This window comes from Xenopus laevis, chromosome 2S (assembly GCF_017654675.1).
Source record: "Xenopus laevis strain J_2021 chromosome 2S, Xenopus_laevis_v10.1, whole genome shotgun sequence".
NCBI lineage: Eukaryota > Metazoa > Chordata > Amphibia > Anura > Pipidae > Xenopus > Xenopus laevis.
The window spans coordinates 72,398,953-72,423,223 of NC_054374.1; the positions used below are offsets into that span (position 1 = coordinate 72,398,953).

General features: G+C 38.3%; 1 protein-coding gene across 3 annotated transcripts in view; it reads right to left on the reverse strand.

Moving 5' to 3' along the window:
* Positions 1-24,271, reverse strand: part of sh3d21.S (SH3 domain containing 21 S homeolog) — a 42,928-nt gene that overhangs the window by 16,731 nt on the left and 1,926 nt on the right. For 2 of the 3 annotated variants that reach the window (XM_018249484.2, XM_018249489.2), the window contains exons 2-10: positions 16,874-17,034; positions 13,331-13,397; positions 7,922-7,990; positions 6,011-6,120; positions 4,974-5,064; positions 4,720-4,802; positions 3,636-3,678; positions 1,388-1,503; positions 59-157 (exon numbers count right to left, since the gene is read on the reverse strand). In XM_018249484.2, coding sequence (XP_018104973.1) covers positions 59-157; positions 1,388-1,503; positions 3,636-3,678; positions 4,720-4,802; positions 4,974-5,064; positions 6,011-6,120; positions 7,922-7,990; positions 13,331-13,397; positions 16,874-17,034 — 839 coding nt within the window. The remainder of the gene's footprint in view (positions 1-58; positions 158-1,387; positions 1,504-3,635; positions 3,679-4,719; positions 4,803-4,973; positions 5,065-6,010; positions 6,121-7,921; positions 7,991-13,330; positions 13,398-16,873; positions 17,035-24,271) is intronic. The other variant, XM_018249485.2, reaches the window with a different exon arrangement.

Genomic DNA, 24,271 nt, shown 5'->3' on the forward strand with positions numbered 1-24,271 from the left:
AAAACAATACATAGATGAACTTCAATACCTATAGGCAGTATCTTCATCACACACTTACAATTTGCATATCTGGGGCAATTAGTATGACAAAGTTGTCTGGAAACAGCCCAGTTTTCCCGTTAAGTTCTCCTCGCCACCAACCTTCATCTCCTGTATCCTATAACATAAAACACTACATCTTGTCTATCAGAGTATACTGTATGGATGAACAGAGTATTGAGATCTAAGATTTGTGCTTTTAAAGGGTCAGTTTACACCAACATGCAACTTTATTCAATATGAACAAGATAAATAGACCTTATGCTGAGAATACCTTCTGCCTATTCTTTTAATAAAAAATTTTCAGTTATTTTATTAGTAACGGTCAGCAAGTTATTATTTTACATTGCCATATTCTTTCTAACCATAAGTTAGCTAAGCTCTGTATAAACAGCTCCCCATTTACCCTTTTTATGACTGTTTTGTTAAAATAATTAAATAAGCAAAAAGTCCAAGCAGGTTGATAATCTGTACACTGATAATATAATTATCTGCCTCAAAAGCACCAAACATGGATTAGCTTCTGTTTCAGCCCTATCAATTGAATTTATGACAAACATGGGGGTATAATGCCCCTATGTAATATAAACTGATGCTACAGGGCTGAATATTCAAATCTGATGTTAGTTGCACTGGTTTCTGTGCTGCCATGTAGTAATTATCTGTATTAATTACTAATCAGCCTTATATTGTGACATTTATATTCTATGTATACTGTGAGTGGGTCCCTGAACTCAGTTAGTGACATCAGAACAGAGCATGTGCAGTGAATCAGCAGAAAAAAAGATGGGGAGCTACTGGGGCATCTTTAGAGACACAGATCTTTACTGCTAAAGGGCTGTGGTTGCCTTGGCCTGGTACAGAAGCCCAAAACATAACATACAACATTTCTAGCTTCTTCTTTAGTTAAGCTTTAGTTCTCCTTTAATGCGTCAGTTGCAAATCATTATTACTACAAAGTGTGGTCCCTATCTCTTAAATAAAGAGATAAATAGAAGAAGCCTGACAGCCCCTGCTAATTTAAACATATGCAAATATGTATTGAAAAAGATTCTATATCTCTAACAAGTCATTGCTACTTTTTAAATCTTAGTTTAAATATTGTGATTAAAATTTATAATATACTGTAGATGCAAAATGACATATTGCTGGTGATTAGGCTTGGGCGAATTTTACTCGTTTCGCTTCGCCAAAAATTCACCGCCGGGAAATGTCGCTGACGGCCATTAAAGTCTATGGGTGTCAAAAAGATTGACACCACACAAATCTATGGGCATCATTTCCACGGCAAAACAAGGTGAAAAAATTCACCCATCCCTATTGGTGATCTTACACTACCCAATCATACCTTGCTGATAAGCTGTATCACATCACCCTTTTTTAATGCAAGTTCATCCGGCAGAAAAGGTTTATAGTCAAACATGACCCTGCAAAACTCTTTCGCATGAGGAACTGAAGAGTCTACTGCAAAAAAGACAATGTTATCAGTATGGAAACAATCCATTTTCAGTAATCTGTGAGTATGGGGTAAAATAAAAACATACAATTTTGCAATTAGGTTTATGCAACATATACTACAATACATAGCTCCATTCAGAATTCCTAAGCTCCAGCCATGGTAGGGGAAATTGCAGTGCAGCCATAGATGTTCTAAGGGAATCTAAGACATATTTGTATATTTTCTATTGCATGTCCCCCCCCCCCGAGCATGTTGTTCAATGGGAGCTATTGTAATCATATATTATTACTACTTACAGGGGACAGTAGACACAAGTAGTGTAGGGGAGAAGAGGGTGTTGTCTTTCATTAGAAGGCTTTCATTATGGTATTAACATATTTTTTCAATATTTCTTTACCAACTCTTTTCAGAGGGTTTTTATATGTGACTTGTAAGCTTTGTGTATGTATCGTAACCACATTTAATGATTCAAAATACAGAATTGGGTTTAAACACTTCTATAGTTATCAATGGTAACCAGCAGTATGTGCCCATGATAATCAGAGCCATTTGGGAAGTTTTCCCTAGGGACCCATTCATGCCTGAGGAGGTTTAGATATGATCTCCTGCTAAAATGGGCAATTTAGATTAAAATGGGTTGCTTTCGTTTACAGTGTTCTTTAAGGTTAAGTACACACCTGGAGATTCAGGAAGATTTAGTCACCCGTCGACTAATCTCCCCGAAGCGACACGAGTGCATTGGCGCAGGCGTTCTTACATTAAAGCCGGCAGAAGATACGGGGAAGCAGTTGGGGGAGATTAGTCACCCCAAAGAAGAAGCAAATAGTCGAATCTTCAGGTGCGCCCTTACCCTACAGCCTAAAGTTACGCACATTGCCCACAAAGCAAAGACAGTAATTGCACATGCGTCAGGAATTTTCCACCCCGTCCCATAACAGCCGGTGGTTAAGAAGATACTTAAGAACCCATGACAGAATTCTCCTTTAATGTTTACACAATTTTCTAGTAGACTAAATATATGAAGATCCAAATTATGGAAAGATCCATTATCTGGAACCCCCAACATCCCGAGCATTCTGGATAACAGGTTGCATACTTGTACTGTTAGACAGCACAAATAGTGGCAGCTAATAAGTATCCTAGCATGGAGGACATTTCCTTAATCCATTAAAGGGAATAAATCATTTATCCTTCTAAAAATGGCTTTGCATTACTGTAGCTTTTGGTTTTTCATTTTTCATGAAGATTTTGAAGCATAGATCAGTGCTCTTTTGCACAACCAAATCTGTTGAAATTTGCCTATTTTTTCCTCCAAAGATTCATGTACTGTGTATGAATCCACTCAGTTTGCTTCATAGCTCTTGATCAGGCCAGTTGGACACCATAGGCAACATAGCTGACCCTCTTTGCCCTCCCCCCACTTCCTGTAGTGCAGACGCACATGCAAAGATGTATTTGTGGGTGGTGGTGAGGACAAATGCTTTGACAGAAGAGGTACTTGCACCCTCCCACTGTTGTGCCCTAGACATGTATTTGTTGATTTTTGTTGCACTACTGATGTTTGGTAGGTGTTGATGGGTTGTAAATAGCCAGCCTTTAAATCAGTATATGAAAAACATATATTATTAGATATATACATTGGTGGGGGTTGCAAGTGAGAACCCTTCTCAGTGGGTCTGGACAGACACTATAGAGCCCAATCCACTTGTCTGCAGGGGCCATCACCCCGGTGCAGGCAGTAGTTATAATGTGAAAGATCCTGCTAATTTGGCATAGACTACCCCATGCTTTCTTATGTGTGACTGTTTCATACAGAAAAAAAACTTCTGGCTAGCCATTTTTACCATTGATATGTAAACTTTAATTACTGGGGCCTGCCACTTAAATATCAAGTCTACATAATATAAATTTTACATTTACTGTAGAAGGGAAGCAGTAGAACCCTATGATGATGAATATCAATAGGTTTCCATAACTATTCCCTGTAAAAAAAACAGCAACTGGGTCCCCTAAAAAATAAGTATTTATGTAAGATAAAGAATGCCCTTAATATAAATACCTAACATTTAACATCAACAATAATTGCTAATTATTAAAATGTTTTAAGCTGTTTGCCAGTCCCACCCAGAAAAGTTACCTTTGCTTTGGTTCTCTGGTTCTCGTTTATCATCTTGCTTGGACTGTAACAGACAATAGCAATTAATTGTAAGAGGTACAAACAACCCCCCCCCCCCCAATAAAATGTGTGCAACAGAACAGTTCATCACTTTAATTTGTCTCATGTAAGACTGATCCAATGTGCACAGCTGAGGTAGGAACTTGTACATGATGCACCAGTTCCCATGTGCAAGATAAGAAAATGTTCCTGTTGTCTTTCAGGTAGTAATCCTTAGCCTAATGTTTTATAAACTTATTTATAACTTTTGATTTTCCACTGCAAAATAGTTTTATAATGTCTTCAGTAAGTACAACCTGCAATAGGGTCAGACTGGAGCCTTGGGGGCCCACCGGGGCAGCAAAATGAAGGGTCCTCCTGGCAGTCAAAAGTCCCGCCCCTGTTGCACATATTGCATCGTGGTACAACAGCTAATTTTTATGGGGCAGCCAGGGGACATGAAGGACCGTTGTCCCAGTCCTACAGTGAGCAGCAGCAGCAAGACAGTTACACCTGCAGAATCAGTTTGCTAGGAACTTGATGCTCCAGTTGCCATGTGCAGGATTAAGAGAATACTCCTGTTGTCATTCAGCTCCCTGCAATAAATGGAATTACTTCTCCCTGCCCTCACATAAAATAATAATGTGCTAGGATATGGTAGGCAGTCTGAGTGCTGTAAAGCCTTGTTTCACCTACACACATTTTCTGGGAGAGACATTAATAAATGCTTGATCATCACAGCACTGACTCTCTGGCTGATTTTGGGTGCTCGTCTATTGACTTCCAGTTAAAATATTACCATTGTTTTTCAGCTTGAGACAACCCCTGCTAAATCTGATTGCCCTGGATTTTACTTGTACTTTGTCTGATCAGACATTGTCTATTTCTATTATTAAAATGCATTGTTTGATGCTATCACTTATATGATATGAATTGCATTTTACTGGTAATATGCAAGGCCTCTGAAATCTTGCTTGTTCCCCATCATTGTACTACACTACAGCATAGAACATGTTCTCTTTTCTATTCATCTAAATTCTGCATTTCCTATGTTACCATTTCTCACCTTCCCTTCTTCTTTGGCTGAGAAGTTAATGTCCATCATGGCTGGCCTCATTTTGGCATTTTTTGAAAACGCTGGTAATTTATCTACAGACAAGAAAAAAAATGTTCTCAATGAAAAATGGTTGCTGTGTATTACATTTCTTTTTACCTACTGTGTCCCCAAGCAAATGTCTTACAAATTATAGTTCACTAGAGAAATACCTGCAGACATCAAGCAGAAAGGCAACAAATTGGATCCTTTAACACGGCTCTTACCAGAAGTAGGCTCTGGGATTTCTTTCACAAAGTTAGATGGAAAAGCACCAACCACATCTCCTTTCTTGCCTAACCACCAGCCATCTTCAATCTAAATGAGAAAATAAGATGGTAGGGATCTAGTGTTCAGATCAGAGACATTCATTTAACTTTTTGTATTATATGTGTTACATTAATTATTTTCTGCTTTCATTATTAACTATTTTCTGCTTTCATTGACAAACATAAACAGATTTCCTTCATACCAAAATTAACATAGTTTACATAGTTGTATAATTTAGAGACGTAACATTGCTTGCAAAGTATATACAATAGTAATTTATGCAGCCAAAAATAAACTAATGAAACAGTGCCAATGTTTTACCAGATTAGAGTGTCTAATGTTCTTATTTCATGAATATACTGTGTATATATAAATGTTGCCTTTGCAAATTCTTTTGGGACCATAATAATCCATTGGAGGGCCATTTTTGGTCTGCAGGCTTCAAGACATACAGTACAACATTGTCCCCATCTACCAATAATTTGGCCTCACAATTATTGGAGTGAAAGCCACAAGTCCTACCAAAATAACAGGTACAAAAATCACTCCAGCCCTAGCCAGTAGAAGCATTTATTATTATTATCTATTTATTTATTATCTATGAGTTGGTAAACATTCAATGTGTTACTAAAAAACTGTGTATTTGTTATATTACCCATGTTTATGTGCAAGTCTCACCTAAATAATTTGCTTCTTCTGAGAGATGTTACCAATCCCTTTACCTTTTTGCAAAAAATAAGGAAAACTAAACCTTATAAAATGTTTATTCAATTTAAATATACTTTATGCAAGTCCAATATAAGGGTTCAGATAGGACTTCTACGATTTGTAAATTAAAAAACAAACAAAACTTTATTATCCAAAAATGTTCTACTTTGAAGACAAACCAATGTTTTTGTAAAATTCACATAGACTTTTTAAACAGAATAAATTTACATCCACATTCTTACATTTCTCCTTGAAATAAAAAAAATAGCCATTCTGTCCACCTTACCTCTTCTAATACTTCAAAAACCTCCCCTACAGAGAGCTCCAGCTCATCAGCATTGCTTGATTTGTAGGTAAACTCCACTCTGCACCGACGTTTCTTTTTATTGACCCGAGCTGGGAAGGAAAGATAAAAAAAATTCCTTTGTAAAATGGTGAATGAGCAGAAGTCTTTAGCTCACTCATAACCTACAAAGCACATTATAAAAGTATTGGTAAATTAAGACATAATGTTGCATTGCAAAACCTAATATCTATAAAGATTTCACAATTTGGAAAAGCCAAGCAAGGCTGTTTTAATGAATGGGCAAACATGGCATTTACCCAGGGACCACCAAACCTTTTATCTACTATTTAGGTATCCCCCCAAAAAATGGCAGACCCATTCTAATCAGCTGTAGTCGCTCTACAACCAGAGGGTGTTTCTAATAAAAATATGGTATCTTGGAAGTAGAGAAGGGGTTGTGGAAGCCTGTCAAGCACTTCTTATGTGAAATTGAGATACAGTCGTATACCACTATGTTATAGATCTATACCACAATGTTCCAGTTCTTTTATAATGTTTGTTTACAGATACTGCAATATGAGTAGTTAGGCTTAGGCTTGTGACACACAGGCAGATTCGGGGAGATTTAGTCGCCTGGCGACTAATCGCCTCTTCTTCTGGGCGACAATCTCCCCGAACTGCCTTTGCGTGTCTTCCCTTCTGCTATAATGAAAAGTCGCCTGTGCTAAACCACACGCGGCGCTTCGTTTTCCGAAGTCGCCCGAAGTTTCCTCGTGAGGAAATGTGTCATAAGCCTAATGGTACACTGAGTTTAAATCGAACCTATCACGCCTGACAAGTCTCATCAAAATGCTTTTCCAGTGGCAATAAATTTCCAATTTGAAGCGGCACTTTATTTTCCAAAGTCGCCTGAAGCTAACTCGCAATGTAACTGCGGAAAACAAAGCGCCACATATGTTTTTCCACGGCAATTTGCTTTAGTTTGGTGGTAAATCATTAAAGGAGGTTTGTCGTCTGTGGCAGCTCAGATTAAAACCTGCCCTACAAATTTCCCCATGTGCCAGTCCTCAGACATTTGAGCATTTCCCTAATATGATTCTTCCTAAATATAAGGCAGCAGCTGTATAGAAATGAGCTGCCTCATTTATGAACACTAGGCAATTTGTACCTAGACACTAACCCATAGCAACTAATCTCTGATCAGCAGGAAAAACAATGGGAAAAGCATTTCATTGGTTAAGGTGGCCATACACAAGCAGATTAAAAGGAGACCCGTCACTCAAAAAAATAATTCGAAATCCCATTTTATCATGTTAGTCAAGCAAAATGAACTTAAATTACACTTTATAAATTATATATAATTCATAATTATTACAAGCAGACAGGATCCATTTTGTGGACATTGTTATTAAGACAAGCCTTGCATCATCTCAGAATCTTGTTTGTGCACCAGAATAGGGGACCCGATGTCCATCCCCATGCCCTGGATACACAATTATATGGTAAAGAGAACGGGGGAATGTGGGGAGAGCAGTGACATCTATGAAGTGCTAAATGGAAAGTGAAAGTCTGTACCTAAGGCATAGAGGAGGGGCAGACAATATTTGATTGACAGCTGAGATTTTTACAACAGCTATGAATGCTTAAATAAATAAAAAAATAATTTGGGTTTCATGTTTAATTTTAAAAGGACATTTATCATACAGCTTTTTATAACATAACATATTATGAGGTAAACAACATACTCATCAAGTTCAACCCATCATTCATAAAAATACAACCTACAGTAGCTTCCAACTGAATCAGAGCAGGCTGCCACCCGAGGTGTGGTTCTAACTTTTATTACGGATATAACACACTGCACACACACACACACATAAACTCAGCAAACATCGCCTGAGCTTTGGTTACCATAACCATCATCAGTGGGTGCTTGTTTGTCTGGGTGCTCCTCCTGGGGATTCTTAGGTACAATGGATGCTGTAGAAAGAGAAATAGAAAAGCAGCTACATTAAAACTTTTACAGTTCAATTCCAGGTGTTATGGGCAAATGGCACAGCTATGATATTTATGGCAAGGCAATAGGCTTCTGTAGAAGCAGCAAATCATCAGGGTTCTTCTGATGCACAGCCCTCGTTGCAGCTTCACCTCATGTATTAATTATTGTCGATTCAGGTGGAAATTGGAATACAAGGTTATAAAGAAAAATGCATTTTATAAAAAATAAGCTAGGACCCCAAAGTAACATTGCCCAGGTTGTGTAACACTGTAAATAGGAAACAACTGCTGCATGCAAGGAAATTGACTCTATACTGCCTCCCACTAAACCTATGAACTAAACCAACACAAAGCTGCTTGTTTCCAGGTTTATAAAGCTTGCCTGCAGCAAGTGGTTCCTCCCCATCCCCTTCACCAAACACTATTTAACACAGATTAAGGTATAAGGACATAGGCTTGATAAAGGGCCCTGTGTGGGCCGAAACGTTGCTTTTTTGTGTGAGCCAATAAAATCACCATGACACAAAATTAAATCACCTATTCAGTGTGCTGCAGTTTCTTGGACTTTATATAAAGCTTGCCTGCAGCAAAGAGACCCCCAATAAATACAGTGCTGCTTGGGCTCAGCGAAGGTGTATTCATAAGGGAAAGGGAGGGGGAACATGTAGTTGTCCTCACTACCTGTCCCTTAAAGGGGTGTATTACCTTCAAGTCAACCTTAAGTATGTTACAGAACAGCCAGTTCTAAGCAACTTTACAATTGGTCTTCATTATTATTTTTTTATAGTTTGTTTTAATGATTTGCCTATTTCTTTCCAGTTTTCAAATGGGGGGTCACTGACCCCATAATAAAACAAATACTCTGTTAAGCTACAAATGTATTGTTATTGCTAAATTGAAGTACTCTTTTTCTTCAGGCCCTATTCTATTCTATTCCAGTCTCTTATTCAAACCAATGCATGTTTGCTAGGCAGGATCAGACTGGCGCAGCTGGGGCCCCCTGGTTTCCAAACCTTGGAGGGCCCCCGCACCCATGCGCAATAGCCAGCACCCCACGCGCTCATGCGCAAACAGCGGGTGCACTGCGGTGCATATATTTTTGTTTTAGTTCGGGCCAATCAGGGAGAGGGTCTGGGCCTGCAGGGTTTTTCCCCTGCTTCCCACAGCCCACCCCTACCTTGTTACTAGGGTAATTTGTACCCCAGCCCCAAGATTGCTGAAACTGCAAACTGGAGAGCTGCTGAATAAAAAGTGAAATAATTCAAAAACTACAAATAATAAAAAACAAAAACCAATTGCAAATTGTCTCAGAATATCCCTCTATACATCATACTAAAAGTGAACTAGAAGGTGAACAACCCCTTTAACATGTGTGTTATTTCAAAATCAATGCTGCATGTAGACCCTGGATTGGCAGCCAGACCCTGGAAGCTTGTGTTTTTAATAGAGCGTTTGTGAAATTATCAGTTTATTTAATTTTGTTTTTGCAGTTGTTTTGTATACAAAGCTTTCAAGAGAGCAGATAGCATAGAGGGGATAGAGATAATAACCATTCTTCCATTATGATGTATCTTTTTTCCAAATACTTTAGAGGTCATTTATTAAACTGCTACAGTATGTTCTCATTTACAGAGCAAGTCTGGAGGGGAATATAAGTATGGAATGCACTTTATTACACCCTCTCCGTGCATTGTTAATAAGCCCTTTTAGAGGCAAAACAGGGATAGTTGTTTTCCATGTACCCTGTTCTTTGCTGTTTCTTTTTGTTTTTTTACATAACTCTATTGGGTTTTTTTTCATCATAGCCAAAAGAGTTTTGAGTAAATTCAAAACTAATTTTAACAGATATAGGCATGAAACAAAATCAGTGTATAGTTCAATAAACTACGAGAAATCACGTGTGTCTGCATTGCAAAGTTGCACAGAGGTTCTATTTTAAAAATGACTGTTTTGCATCTAGGTTAGAATCAAACCTACTGCCTTCAGGTACAGAAGACTTACCTCATCTTAAATATATGTTATAGGGTGTGTAATGTCTATATTTGTGTCCAAATCCTTTCTGTATCTAAGTATGGCTGCAGACAGTTTGCTAGCCTAAACATTTGGCACGCCAATGTATGACCTGTACAGAAAAGAAAACACGTCTCACCCTGCAGACAAGCTAAAAAAATCTGTTCTTAGGGATGCCTTATCTGGGGTTGTTAAAAAAAATCCTCTGTCCATTAAGCACCATGAGGTTCTTGTGCTAGTCTATAAGATTTAAACAGGAAGGCAATAGAAAGAGTACTTTCATTACACAGAACTATACTTGACATTCATGCAAATTTGCATTTAAACTAAGTTTAAATGGCCCTGGATTGTAAGAGCCATTTGGGCAGCAACTGAATGATCTAGAACTGTGTAATAGGCTGATGCTTTAGAAAAAAAGGGTAATAAAATACAGGGCTGGAACTAGGGGCAGGTAAAAGAGGTTCATACCCTGGGGTGCAACAGTGGGGGCTCTAGACATGTATCTCTTGTGTCTGCTATTCTTAGCCAGGTCCTCTAATCATTTCATCATTTTCTCTACAGTCCCATTTTTTCTTTATCTCTGTTTTCTGGCTCTTACTTGTTTCTTAAGGTGGCCATACACACAAAGATTTTTAAAAGATCTTTTTGTTAAAGTAGGACCAAGCTTATCCTGAAATGATCAAATGTATGATTTGTCCATCAACTAAAAAGACCATTTCAAGAGATATTGTCTAGTTAAAGTCAGGAAAACTGTGGGTAGCTGCCTGCTTGGCCCTGAAAACAATGGATGAATTTCACTGTGAACAATGGAAATCTTCTAATCTGACCAATCAATTTTCTGACTGATGTCTGATGTCGGACAAAAAATCGTTAGATAATTTGACAGATTTGTTGGATTTGCACTAAAATTTGTAGTTAGGGAGATAAAAACCTTTAATGGCTATGACCACCTTTACATTCCTACCCTCTTTATGTCTTATTTCTTCCTCTTTTTTTGGTGTGCTATTTGGTACAATGGATGCTGTAGAAAAGCTTGATAAGATGCATAAATTCCTCCTGCCTATCTGTTCTCTCCTGCTTGCCTAATTTCCTGACTTCAAGTAACAACTTCATTTGTTGCCATTTCCATGTAGACTACATTGGTTCCCTGTCTTTAAGAGTGGGTTACTGCCATTAAAGATGAGCTGTGCTCTCATTGGAAGCTCAGAAGATCCAATCTTCCCCAGAGGAAAGTAAACGCAGCTTGGAGTGATGAGAAGACACAAGAGTCAGTTGGAAGCTACAATATTGCATGATACAGTGGCAGTTGCCAACAGTGTAAGAGGAAGAATGAGCAACATATGGGGAGTGCATGGGGTAATGGTGTAACAAGGTTAAGATATCATAAAAAGAAAAGGGCTGAAGAAGAAGTGATAAAAGGATAAGAAAAGGGACATCACACTTTGTGACCCAAGATATCATCATTTTGTGGTAGTCAACTTTTAGTTATAGAATGTCTACTTCTAGCAACTTTTTGGTTTTCATTATGTTTTCTTTATAGTTTTTTTTTCTTCAAAATCCTTTCTCCTCTGCCTCTTTCTAGATTTCATATGGGGCCAGTGCCACTGACCCAAGCAGCCAAAAACTACTACTCAGTCAGGCCACAGTTTTATTGTTTTTGTTACTTTTTATTGCTTATCTTTCTAGGGAGGCCTTCTACTATTCACAGTCCCATCTCTCGTTCATACCCCTGCCTGGTTGCTAGGGTAAACACCCAGATAACTACTAAAATAAGAAAATGGAGAGCTGCTGGACAAAAAGTTATGTAACTGAAAAACATACCAAAGTCTACATCATATTAAAAGTTTAATATCCCTTTAAAGTGGTTGTTCACCTTTAAACAGAAATAAAGACTTTTTCCATTTACTTTCTATTGGTGACCATTTTTCTAATACTGAAGTGTAAAGTTTAATTTTTCACCTTCTAAAGTTGCTCTGGGAGCGGTTAACTGTTCTAAATTGATACATTTAGTTGAAACATTTGTTATCTTTGTCCCTGCTGAGCAGAATCCCTGAGTTTCATTACAGGCAGCTGTTTTTGATACAATAGTTGCTAATATTCCACAGATGCTATAGAGAAATGTATCAACTAACCGTATCAACTAAATGTAGCAAATTGTAACAGTTCAGATGCTCCTGGAAGACTGAACTGTAACACTAGAGACAAGAACATTTAATTTTCAACTTTCAAGTCTTTGTTTATGGTAAACAATTTGAAAATAGCTCAACCGAAAAAAAGTCTTTGGAAGGTGAACAACCCCTTACTACATTTTATCTGTTGTGCTGGAAAAGCAAAAAGCAGCAACCCCACCCCTTTATTTTTTTATAAGATGACAAAAAGAAATACAGGGTCCATGTCTACATTTGTTTCTGTGAAGCTGTTAGATGTTTTATTCATCAGGGCAATACAGTGTGGGTAAAGGCTGCTCACCATACAAGCTAATAAATGAAATATACATTTACATACTGTATATGAGAAGAAAACATGAGGTTTATCGATTTGTAGCTTGGATTTTATGTTTCCGTTCCTTTAAATCACCAAACACTAAACAATTTTACAGCATTGCTCATTATTTTACAGCAGTGATAAAGTTAAGGAGAAGAACAAACAGGCCTAGAAGTAGACTTACTCAATTGCTGTTTACTTACAACAGTTCCTCGGTGGGATGGGCCTCTGCAACATGATATTTATACACCCACAAACCAATCACTTAATGAATACCCAGCAGGCAAAAGAAAATCATTTGGGGCAGGGCAATGTAAATAGAGCACTGGTTCTATCAGAAAAGCATTAGTACAGCTTGGAAATAACAGTGATTCGTATGCTGCAGGTCATACTGAAATTGCCACAGCAATGCTCAGGCTACAGTCAGACATGGCTATTTCTCAGTCAGGTGGGTGACTGCTCACCTCCACGCTGTGCTGTTTCTGCACCAAAAGGTACGGCATGGTATCAGCCCAGGTGCAGACAAGTGGAGTGTATTTTGTGCAAAAATGCATTCTTTTGCATTTCTCTTGCACAGAAATATGTTGTATGAGTCTGCACCCTAGCGAGCACCATTCCTGCAGGTGCAGAAACAACATGGAGCAGAGGTGAGCAAAAATTTGGTTTTTCAGCCTTGTTTTTGTCTGTAAATATTACAGAGCACATATAGGAACAAAAGTGGCTAGATTTTAATATGGGCAGTTTTAAAGCATATCTTTTCTTTAACATGTCATAAGTATAATGGGTGGATCTTTACATTACCAAGAGCTGAAATGAAAAGTATCTCACCGTTAGGTTTCCTGATCGACCTTGGGTACCTCTGTGCATTGTCGTTTAGGAAGAATGGTGGGATTTCCTATGGCAGTAATGATAATAAAGTATTATATACAGCTACTTATTAAAAGACACAGACAGGGCTATTTTGGGTAGATCAGATTATTTGCCCTGGGAAATCAGAGGAGTAAGTAAAGGACATATAATATTGTTTAACAGTTGCCAGCTACGTTAATGGAATGTCTGACGAGCAAGGATCTGGCAGTGGGAGTCATGGCAGTATATGAATGAAGGATGTTCATAAGGTCTGGTCAGCTCTGAGAGTTACAGTCCAGCATCAGCTAGATATCTGCAGACCTCTCATACATGTACTCTCAACTCTCCTCACATTTGCAGAGCCCTAGTCATGCTGGAAAGAGATGGCAGTTGGCCAATAGGGAGAGCCAACTGTGACCAGTCATTAGTTGTGGATAGATGATTGGTGAACACTTTTGGAATGGTAAGGCAAGAACAGATATACTTTCTTCAAACATAACCTTAACTCGTACAGAAAATGAGTATAATGTAGAAAAAAGAATCTTATTTTACATATTAACCCTTTCAGATCTCATGCATCTCTCTGTCTGTTCTGTGATTACCAGTTTTCCTTGCATATATTTAGTCTTTTGAGTTAAAAGCCTTAGGCCAGTGGTTCTGATACCCACTGATACATTCAATTGGGCAGTGGAACCAGCCAAAATGCCAGTTATGGTGAGACGTGAGTTATATACAACCATGTTTATAAACTTAATGAGATTAAGGGGTATCTGACATACAAAGGATAGCCAGAAAGAAAAAGTCTTGTGCCTTAGACAGTTGTTTTCTTAACTGTGGAAATGTATTACAACAGGAGCACAAAAAAGCTATTGGGTAGATAAAAGATAGTTAAGAAAATACATGGAGGGAATGCTTATTTACTGCCATAGATATTTAGAGACATTCATTTTTTTGGACATCAATAACCTTGGTTTGTCTTAAAATTGGGACTTGGACCTTGAACATTCTGAAAACATGTCCTATGTGAAAACTGCCCAATAATATCTATGCAGCATCAAGGGTTGAGGTCAACTCTGCTTGTGGGTAAATGTGACAGATTGCAAGATTCATTACATTTCATATAGAACATTTGTTATAACTGTATTATATGACATAACTTGGCCTCCAAAAGCAAATATAAGGAATGTACGTACCATCCATGTGTCTTTTGCCATCATCAATGTCACTTTGTATTATCTTAAATCAAAGACTCTTAAATCATAAATTACTAGGGATGCACCAAATCCACTATTTTGGATTCGGTCGAACCCCTTAATCCTTTGGGTAAACTGAATCCTAATTTGCATATGCAAAAGGGGAAAACTTTTTTTACTTCCTTGTTTTGTGACAGTCACATGATTTCCCTCCCCACCCCTAATTTGTATATGCAAATTCTAATTCGTTCAGCCTGGCAGAAGGATTCAGCTGAATCCGAATCCTGCTGAAAAAGGCTGAATCCTGGCCGAATCCCGAACCGAATACTGGATTCAGTGCATCCCTATAAATAACAAATGGAGCATTTTTCAGGGTGTATAGTTTTCATAGCTGGAAATTATTGTGTAAGATGTTTGTGCAGATGAAACTGAATGACTTCAAGCTATGTTTGTTTTAATATACGTAACTCTACTGATATGGAGGTGAGGTTTTATATGCTGTTGCAGTGGCCCATGACCAAGCTGAAATTATGCTTGAAACAATGCAGGCTTCCAGGGCTACGTCACACTGCTTGCATTCTATTTTTGGCAAAGGAGTGTAAGAGTGTTGCTGTCACCAGATGTGTGGCAATTTCCTAAGATTGCTCTATTGTTTTATGCGCTTGTCAATAAAATGCTAAAAATAAAACTTCAGCAATGAGCAAGATTGTCATAAATGTCAATAATCAAAGTCCAGCAAGGATTGTGAAATATTATGTTCTGTCACTGCCGCTGTAGTTTACATTCTAAGGAAGGACCTAGGCAAATATATAAAATAAAATATAGTGTATTTACTACATTAGGCCAGGGCTTAACAAGAAACTTTCATACAGGACTTAAAGACCACAAAGCTGTAGCTAGAAGAGCAAGTAATGCCAGAGACATGTTTAGGGATGTTGCAGACAACTTCACCTGAGCCACAGTACTCCTATATATTACTAATTTGCAAGTCCTTTATTTTAGATATTTTATTTATTTTAGATATCCACATTGTTAATTTTTGGAGGGTTACATAGTAGATAATATCACTATAATCAATCAATAGCATATTGCTTATAGTTGCTGGATTATGGACTTAAGGTGGCCATACGCGTAGATATCCGCTAGTTTGACGATGTAATCAACTGAACGGATCTCTCCCCGATATGCTCACCTGGAGGTGGTCGATATCGGGCTGATCCGATCGTGGGCCCTAGACCTTTAGAAGGGCTCTTGTCTGCAGTGTCATTTTAAGGCTAGTATTTGTACCATACATTGTGTTTCAAGCCGTAGAATAAATTATTAATGCATGTGGACTTGAGACTTGTGTAGGTCTTTATGGTAACTACAACCCACATTTTTACCACAGCTACTATACCCACAACTCAGCTTAATTAAATATTGATGCTTTTTGTTATTTTTAAATAAGGCAAACTGGGAAATTGAAGCTACTTTGACTCTTAGTAGAAGTCCATTATTGGGGGGGGTTATCTGTACAGTTATGATCTTATTATCTAGTATGCAAAAACAACATTGGACATCAATAACACTTGAATGTTTCCTTATAATTATGTCAGAGTTAAAATTCATGGATTTTTAATTTACAGATAACTATATCCTTTTTTTCATTTCCCCAGGGTATTTAAAGCAGATCTGTCACCCAGACATTAAAATGTGTATAATAAAAGTTATTTTCAAATTAAATATGAAATCCAAATTCTTTTTTTTTTATTAAAGCCATCATAGCTGTTGTAAATGCATTTAAAAGTCTCAGCTGTCAATCAAATATTGCCTGCTGCTCCTCTATGCCTTAGACATAGAGGCGGGGCAGGCAATTACTTTCACTTTCCATTCAGCACTTACTAGATATCCCTGCTCTCCCCAAAGTCCCCCTATCTTTTCACCATTTAATTGTGTAGCCAGTGCATTGGAATGGACACCAGGTCCCCCATTCTGGTGCACAAACCAGATGATGCCTTAATACAAACAAGGCTTGCCTTAATAACAGTAATGGCTTCTGTCTGCTTGCTATAATTATTAATTAATTCCCAGACTGAAGGAAACAAGATTCTAATATTTTATTTAGTTTAATTAAAGTTTATTTTGCTTGAGAAACATGATAAAATAAGATTTGGATAAAAAATTTCAGGTGACAGGTCCCCTTTAAAACAAAGTGGCTGCAAACTTGTAATGATCTTTTTATCCTTGTTTTTTCTATTACTAAGCAAAATAATTGCTTATGGTTTAGGTGATATGTGACTTCCCTTTCCCAAGAGGGCCTCTATCCGTATTTGTGGTGGAGTAAATGTACCTTCACAAACATTTGGGGGAAGAAGCCCCTCTTCCCATCGAGCTCTCCTTCTAGCCAGCCTTCTTCTGCTGTTTTCTTCACATTCTGTATGACATCTCCAGTTTTTATTTTTAACTCATCATCAAGCTGTCCCTTAAAGTCCACTAGAACCAACATATCACCTGTAAAACAGCAGACACAGGCACGTGAAGGAAGAGTAGAAATGACATTCCAAAACAACAATGGTATTACAGTACATACAAACATTAACTGGGAAGGGCGAGGCAAGTGAATATGATGCAATTTATTTTGCCTATTTTAAATGAAGTTTAAGGTGGTTATTTACTAAAATCAATTCTTTTCCGGTCTGACTTTCGTAGAGTAACCTGTAGATTTCTGTTTTTCAGGGGATAATCCGAAAAAGTCAGTTTTCGTCGTCAAATTAAAAAAATGTGGGGTTTTTTTTAACAATTTTGTTGAGTCATTTCCCGCACCAGGTTTTTTCATAAAAATGTATTGATAAATGCAATTAAAAAGTCTGTGGGAATTTGATCGGAGTGGTTTTAACAAAATAGTAAGACATTTTCTGAGTTTGATAAATAACTCCCTAAGTATCATGTACATATGGAAATATAATTTTCCTTATTTTGAAGTAAACTGGATAAACTCCACATAGCAGTTAATTTCTTTTGTGACTAATTTAATGTATTTAATTTCAAAAGGCTGATAGCACAAAACTGCACATTTTAATGCAATTTACTTATGTCTGTACACGACATACACACATGCACTGAAGCCATCAACATGTGATTGAAACTCACGTGTTTACATGTTGGAACCTGCAACTTTATTGGAATTTGGGGACAAAACACAGTGTAGTTGGTATAAACATTATCATTTATTTTCCTTTTTTGTGTCTAGCTCATTGCAATTGTGTTGAAAGTAGTAAATGAGAACTAATATGTAGAACCACCCCAAATATAGGATATCTCAGATCATCATCACATTGGCTGGCACAAGCTGGCCTCTGTCGTGAATAGATGGAGTATACGGGTAATGGCAGACTTGGCACAAGATATAAAACAGGGCTGCAAAATGACAATGAGCCATCAGCCTACAAGTTATCTTTATCGCTTCCTTTGTTATTTCCCTTCTTAAACTTGACATTATCTTTTCTGCTTATTGCATTTGTGTGCATGTGTCTTTTACTAGTAGCAAAGGATTAGGCACAAAACCACAGGCACAAGCAAACTGTACCCTGCACATGCCCTTCCTTCATCAGGAAGTAGGATCAAAAACGAAACACTTTTCTGTCACATGTGTAGCTAAATTAAAGCTCCATTTGCCATTCTCTGTTTTTAGATCATAGTCATCATAGTGATCAGGTGTCTAGGGAAGCACCACCATTATATATATTTATATAGTTTAGAGTGCAAAGGTAGCAAAGATTGTACCCGGAGCCTAGGGTGACACAAGATTTGTGATGTCTATGACTCATCTGCATCACATGCATTAACTCATTCATTGACTCAACAGTGCCCCTAAGTAATGCACTATAAATTGCCACATATTACTGACTATACTCTACATATTGTAGTTATCACAAAGAAGCTCATGTAACTGCTCCAGGAACTTACAATTAACAATTTTTCATGAAAACTAATTAACAGTATCTGTTGTGAGAAAAAATGGGTAAAGCTGGCAATATACACATGTATTAAAGTTGACCCTCTTGACTTAGCCAGAAAGGAATAGGCCCTTGTACAGTGGTCTCCTGACAGCCTGCCCTATGAATATCTGGCAGATATATTGGCCAGTTTTGAAAACCGACTAGACAATGGCAAAATCAGGGCATTGGTGCATTTCTCATCCAATGAAAGTCCAACAAATTTTTTGTGAAAAAAAAAACAGAACATTTTTTTACCCTGAGGCAGCAAAAAGTCAGAATCTGAAAATCCGCCATCTCAAACCTGCCAAGGTTGTATATAAGTCAAGGTTGTATATAAGTCAAGTTTGCATAAAAGTCAAGGTTGTATATAAGTCAATGGAGGTCCCAATCCTATTTGGAAGTTTCTGTGGTCTGCAATGTAATGAACCCGAAAATCCAACTATTTTGGGTTTGTCGGGCAAGAATTCGAAAAAAATGTATGATTCAGGTTATCGATTTTATTGAGTTTTTCCAGATCCGATTAAATCGTGTTTTTTAATAATAAATAAGGTCAAATCATGAATTCTAGTTCGGTCAGAATATATTTAAATACAATAGTCATTCGGATTTTGATAAATAACCCCCTAAGCGTTGCACTTTGTTCACTATTTACCTCTAGTAAGGTTAAATAAATATGTGGCATATATTCTTACATTCTCTTAAATGGTTTTTGTTCCCCAACCTACAATTTATTTTTACTGCCTGTGAATCATTGACAGATTTGACCTGGTCTGACAAGAGGAGTTTGTAACCCACTACTGATTAACACCACTGTTAGACAATGTGGTACCCTTGAAAAAAAGTCTCTGCTGTGCCAACGTGCAATGCGAGGGAGTTCTTGCAGGCGCGCACTGCACAGACAGGTTTGTTGCAGATGCACGCCACACCAGCATTCGCACAGGAGCGCGCAGATGGAGACAGAGGCCCATGAGGGAGGTGCGCAGAGATAAGCCAGGAGGGGGCCCCAGTGACTGCCTGGAGGGGCCTTCATGTGGCAGTCCCGGTGGGCCCCCATTACTCCAGTCCGACACTGCTGTTAGATGCTTGCAGTAGAAGAATTTGTTTGGTTGAGAATTTATATCTCAAAAAATTAAATAAATAATACAGTTACTAAGAATTCACTACAGTTGAAGGATCGGTACTTGTAGTTAAAAAAAGGGGGTTCAGAGGAACACACTGATAACATATGTTCATACAAGACTTTTAAAGGCTATATTGGCATTACAATTTACCCTATTGCTTTATAATTCCGCAATATGTTTCACAGCTTCCCTTAGGAGGTGGGTACTTGTTTATATCAGTCATAGGCTTAAAGGAGAAGGAAAGGCTAAAGTTAAGCAAGCTTTATCAGAAAGGTCTATATAAATACACCAGTAAACCCTCAAAGTAATGCTGCTCTGAGTCCTCTATCCAAAGAAACACAGCATTTCTTTCCTTCTATTGTGTACATATAGGCTTCTGTATCAGACTTCCTGTTTTCAGTTTAAACTGTCAGAGCTAGGGCTTGAGCATGCTCAGTTTGCTCCTCTCTCCCAATCCCTGCTGTAATTCGAGCCCAGAGCTATGAGTGAGCAGGGAGAGGCTCAGGCAGGAAGTGATGTCACACCAAGCTAATATGGCTGCTGCAATCCTAAACAAACAAAGAGCTTCTAGAGCTGTTTACTCGGGTATGGTAAAGCATTCTGCAGAATAAATATACTGTTATAGCTTGCACTATTGTGACTAATCTATTGCCAATAAATTGCTTTGTTAGCTTTCCTTCTCCTTTAAATAATCGCTGGCTTTAATATGGCTGCAGAGAATAGCCTGATCCACTCCTGTCCACTTGTTAATGAACTGACAGGCACACACATGGGGCAGATGGGAGCAGTGTGACACTGGCTTTAATTGTCATAATGTTTGAAATTATGGTTGCTGCCTTTGCTGGCGGCTAAACCCGAACAAAGGGGGCAGGGCAGACAGCATTGGAGTTGGAGCAGTAATGTTGGAATAGGCATGATGACATCAGAGGCAGGCACAATGATGTCAGTGGAGTTAGGAGGCTGGGGTGGGGTAACGACTTTCACGCAACTGACTGTATTTTTGTCCAGTTTTCTAAATATTTTTAATTGGACAAAGTTTTGAACCAACAGCTTTTTGAAAATCTGAGATTTCCAGTTCAAAACCACTTGGATGCTAACCCTATCTCTATCTATAGCTCGCCTGATGAGTAAGCCCAATCCTTGATAATTATAGGTAGGGGATCTATTATACAGAAATCAGTTATCCAGAAAGCTCTGAAATACAGCAATGCTAATTTGTAAACAAAATGCTTATTTTTGATTGATTTGCTTTTTTTTGTTTCTGTAATAAGAAGAAATGAACTGCACTTAATAATAACTAAGCCATGCTGAGGTGAGTATCTTAGTATTTAAATGTTTTTAATTTATTTATTAGGCAGATTATTGTTCAGGTTTCACAAGGCTGAAAATCTAAAAGTTGAGACCCGAACAGGCTTTAGAAAAACCAAACTGTTCACGTCAAAACTGCACTAGTGGCAACCCTATTGGAAATAGATGAGGTATTGTTAAAAAAAAAAAAGTTGAGAGGCACTTTTAAGAAAATTCGTTTTTTGCATTAGGGGTTATGAAGAATCCCTGGCACCCTCATTGTTTTTATCTACTATTGCCACACTAGGCAGGGTTATCCCCAAAAGTGCACTGTTTTGCTTTAGGGTTATTGTTTAGTATCTAATAATATCTTTCAACTTCTTCCTTCAATTATTTTGTTGTTTTCACATTTCTACCTTATCATCACTGAAGATCTTATCTTATTATAGCAATGTTAACAAAAGCATGACTGGTTCTTCCTCACCATGTGATGTTAACCTTATGGGGAAATGTTAAGGAAACGCATTCAGATTTAAAACACAAGTTTCCAATTTTATGCAATGTTCAGGGGCGTTTCTGCCATGGGGCAAGGTGAGTATCTTGCCTCAGGCGGCAGTTCCCCAGAATTTACCAGGGGCGGCAAAAAGCCAAAGAGGTTATTATACTGGAAATTTGGCTTTTCTAGCCCAGAGAGCTCAATTTTGTTCTGTGAGCTAGCGATGCGGCCCCCTCCAGACCCCTGTCAGTGATCTCTAGGTAAGTGCGACGGGCGGAGGCAGCATTTCAAACACCGCCTCAGGCGGCAGTAATAGTTGAAACCAGGGCCGGAACTAGGGGTAGGCAGAAGAGGTACATGCCTAGGGCGCAAATGCAGAGGGGCGCCAGGCACGTACCTCTTCTGACGCCTTCCCCTAGTTCAGACCATTTTTTCCAGAAGCGGTTGCAGCGGTTCATGCGAGTGCGCGCGCTTCAGGGCATGCACACTCAAACTTTCTTGTCATGTGCGATGTTTCTCGCATACGCACTGGTGCAGCCTTGTTGATCTTCAGCGCATTTGCACTAGCGCTCTCACTGATTGCACACTTCTGCGCATGCACGAACGGTGGGGGCGACATAGTCGGCCGGGTTGCCCAGGGTGCCCGGCCAACTTGGCCCGGCACTGGCTGAAACACACCTGGCAATGTTTGTACCTTTTCAGGGACTTTTCAAATTGCTTTGGTGTTGAATTCAGTGCTATATCTGAATTCTAACCCACTGGGGGTATTTACTTTTAAATGCTTTTCAGACACAAAAATAAATGTTTTACTGGGAATAATTCAGGATTCTCCAGCTGGAGAATTCATAAATGTTAAAAATATAGTCACACTGAAAATGTACACATAATCCCCTTCTTTTTTTAATGACAATATTGGAAAATGTTGAATAACGTTATTCATGTGTTTAGACAAAACACCATAATTCAGGATTCTGCATTTCCCCACTTTTGCCCCAATGCCCCAAGGGTCTTCGGTAAGCTGAGACAGAGACTGGTGAATCGGCGCATGTGCAGATGGAGCAATTTACCGGTTTGCAACAAGTGTGCATGCTCCGAAATGGATGGAAATTGCAGAAGCGTTGGAAGAAGACACAAAGACCCGGTAGATGGCTGCAGTGAACTCTGATGCTGTGACTCTGCTCCGAGGGGTAAGTAAAAAGTTAGGGGCATTTCCCCGGGGGGAAGCTAGGCTGGGGGGGCTATGTGGGGTGGGGGGTAGGGTTTTTTTTTGTAAAGTGTTTGTTTCTCCTTTAAATTTAGGACCCCAGCACTACAGGGCAGAATGCTGCAGATATTATTTATTTTAGAGGAAATAAAAAGGAAGAACCAACACAGTTTATCATGGGTAGCCCGTTATTCATCCTGTACTATGCTGCCCCTTCTGAAGTTTAGTACTTTTGTTTTATTAAAGGAAAACTATACCCCCAAATGTAACACTTAAGCAACAGATGGTTTATATCAAATTAAGTGGCATATTAATTAATCTTACCAAACTGGAATATATATTTTAGTAAATATTGCCCTTTTACATCTCTTGCCTTGAACCACCATTTTGTGATGGTCTGTGTGCTGCCTCAGAGATCACCTGACCAGAAATACTTCAACTCTAACTGTAACAGGAAGAAGTGTGGAAGCAAAAGACACAACTCTGTCTGTTAATTGGCTCATGTGACCTAACGTATGTTTTGTTTGTGTGCACAGTGGATCCCAGGATTCTAAGGAGCGGCCCTTATTTTTCAAAATGACAATTTTCTATTTATGATTAGCCAATGGCACATACTACTAAAAAAGTATATTATTATGAAAATGGTTTATTTAAGTGAAGCAGGGTTTTACATATGAGCTGCTTTTTATAGAGACCTACATTGTTCAGGGGGGGGTGTATAAATGTCTTATAGGCAATTATTTTTAGGTCAATAGCATTGCCCCTTTTAAAGACTAACACTTGCATTACTTCTCTACAAAAACTGAAAAATACATTAAAGGAGAACTAAATCTTAACAAAGAAGTAGGCTAGAAATGCTTAAGATTATAAGGCATCTTTACAACCCCAGGGGAAGTGCAAGAGAGCACCCCATAGTGCTAATTTAAAAGGACTTTTGTCTACTGGTGTCAGATTGAAAATCTGGTACTCTCTGCAGAGATCAACATATGCATCTTTCAGGATTGTGAGCACCTGTAACAACACTGAAGGCCTGGATCATTTCTATTATAGTGATGCTGAACCTTTAGGGCATACCTCCCAACTGTCCCATTTTCAGCTGGACAGTCCAGCTTTTAACAGCTCAACCCTCTGCACTGAACAGCCAGAAAAAGATACAAAGTTTCTAACTTAATTGGCTTTTGGCAGAGAGCCCAGAACACCTACCAGGTGCAGCTAAGATACTTTTGTAACAATTTTGAGATAAGCAAATAAGTAATTGTAACAATTTAGATAAGGAGGTCCCTTGAGAAAAATGTGACTCACAGTTTAAAGGGCAATTCACCTTCATTAACAAAACTGTAATAACTGGAAAAAAAACCCACAAATATAAAACTTTAATAACCTGCCAAATGAACATGGTAATTATGGGGTGTGGCCACAAAAATGGGTGTGATCAAAAGTTTCCCGGGCACTACGCGCAGCAACCCCCCCCCTCTTTTTATTTCTAAAATGTTGGGAGGTATGCTTCAGGGTTTAGTTCTCCTTTAAGGGTTACTAAAAGTTCTATACTATCTATATATTCTATATACTAACTATAAACTTTCACAGACCATGGGATCTTAAAATATTAAGCCAACCCCTAGCTTTGAGCCACTAGTGGTTA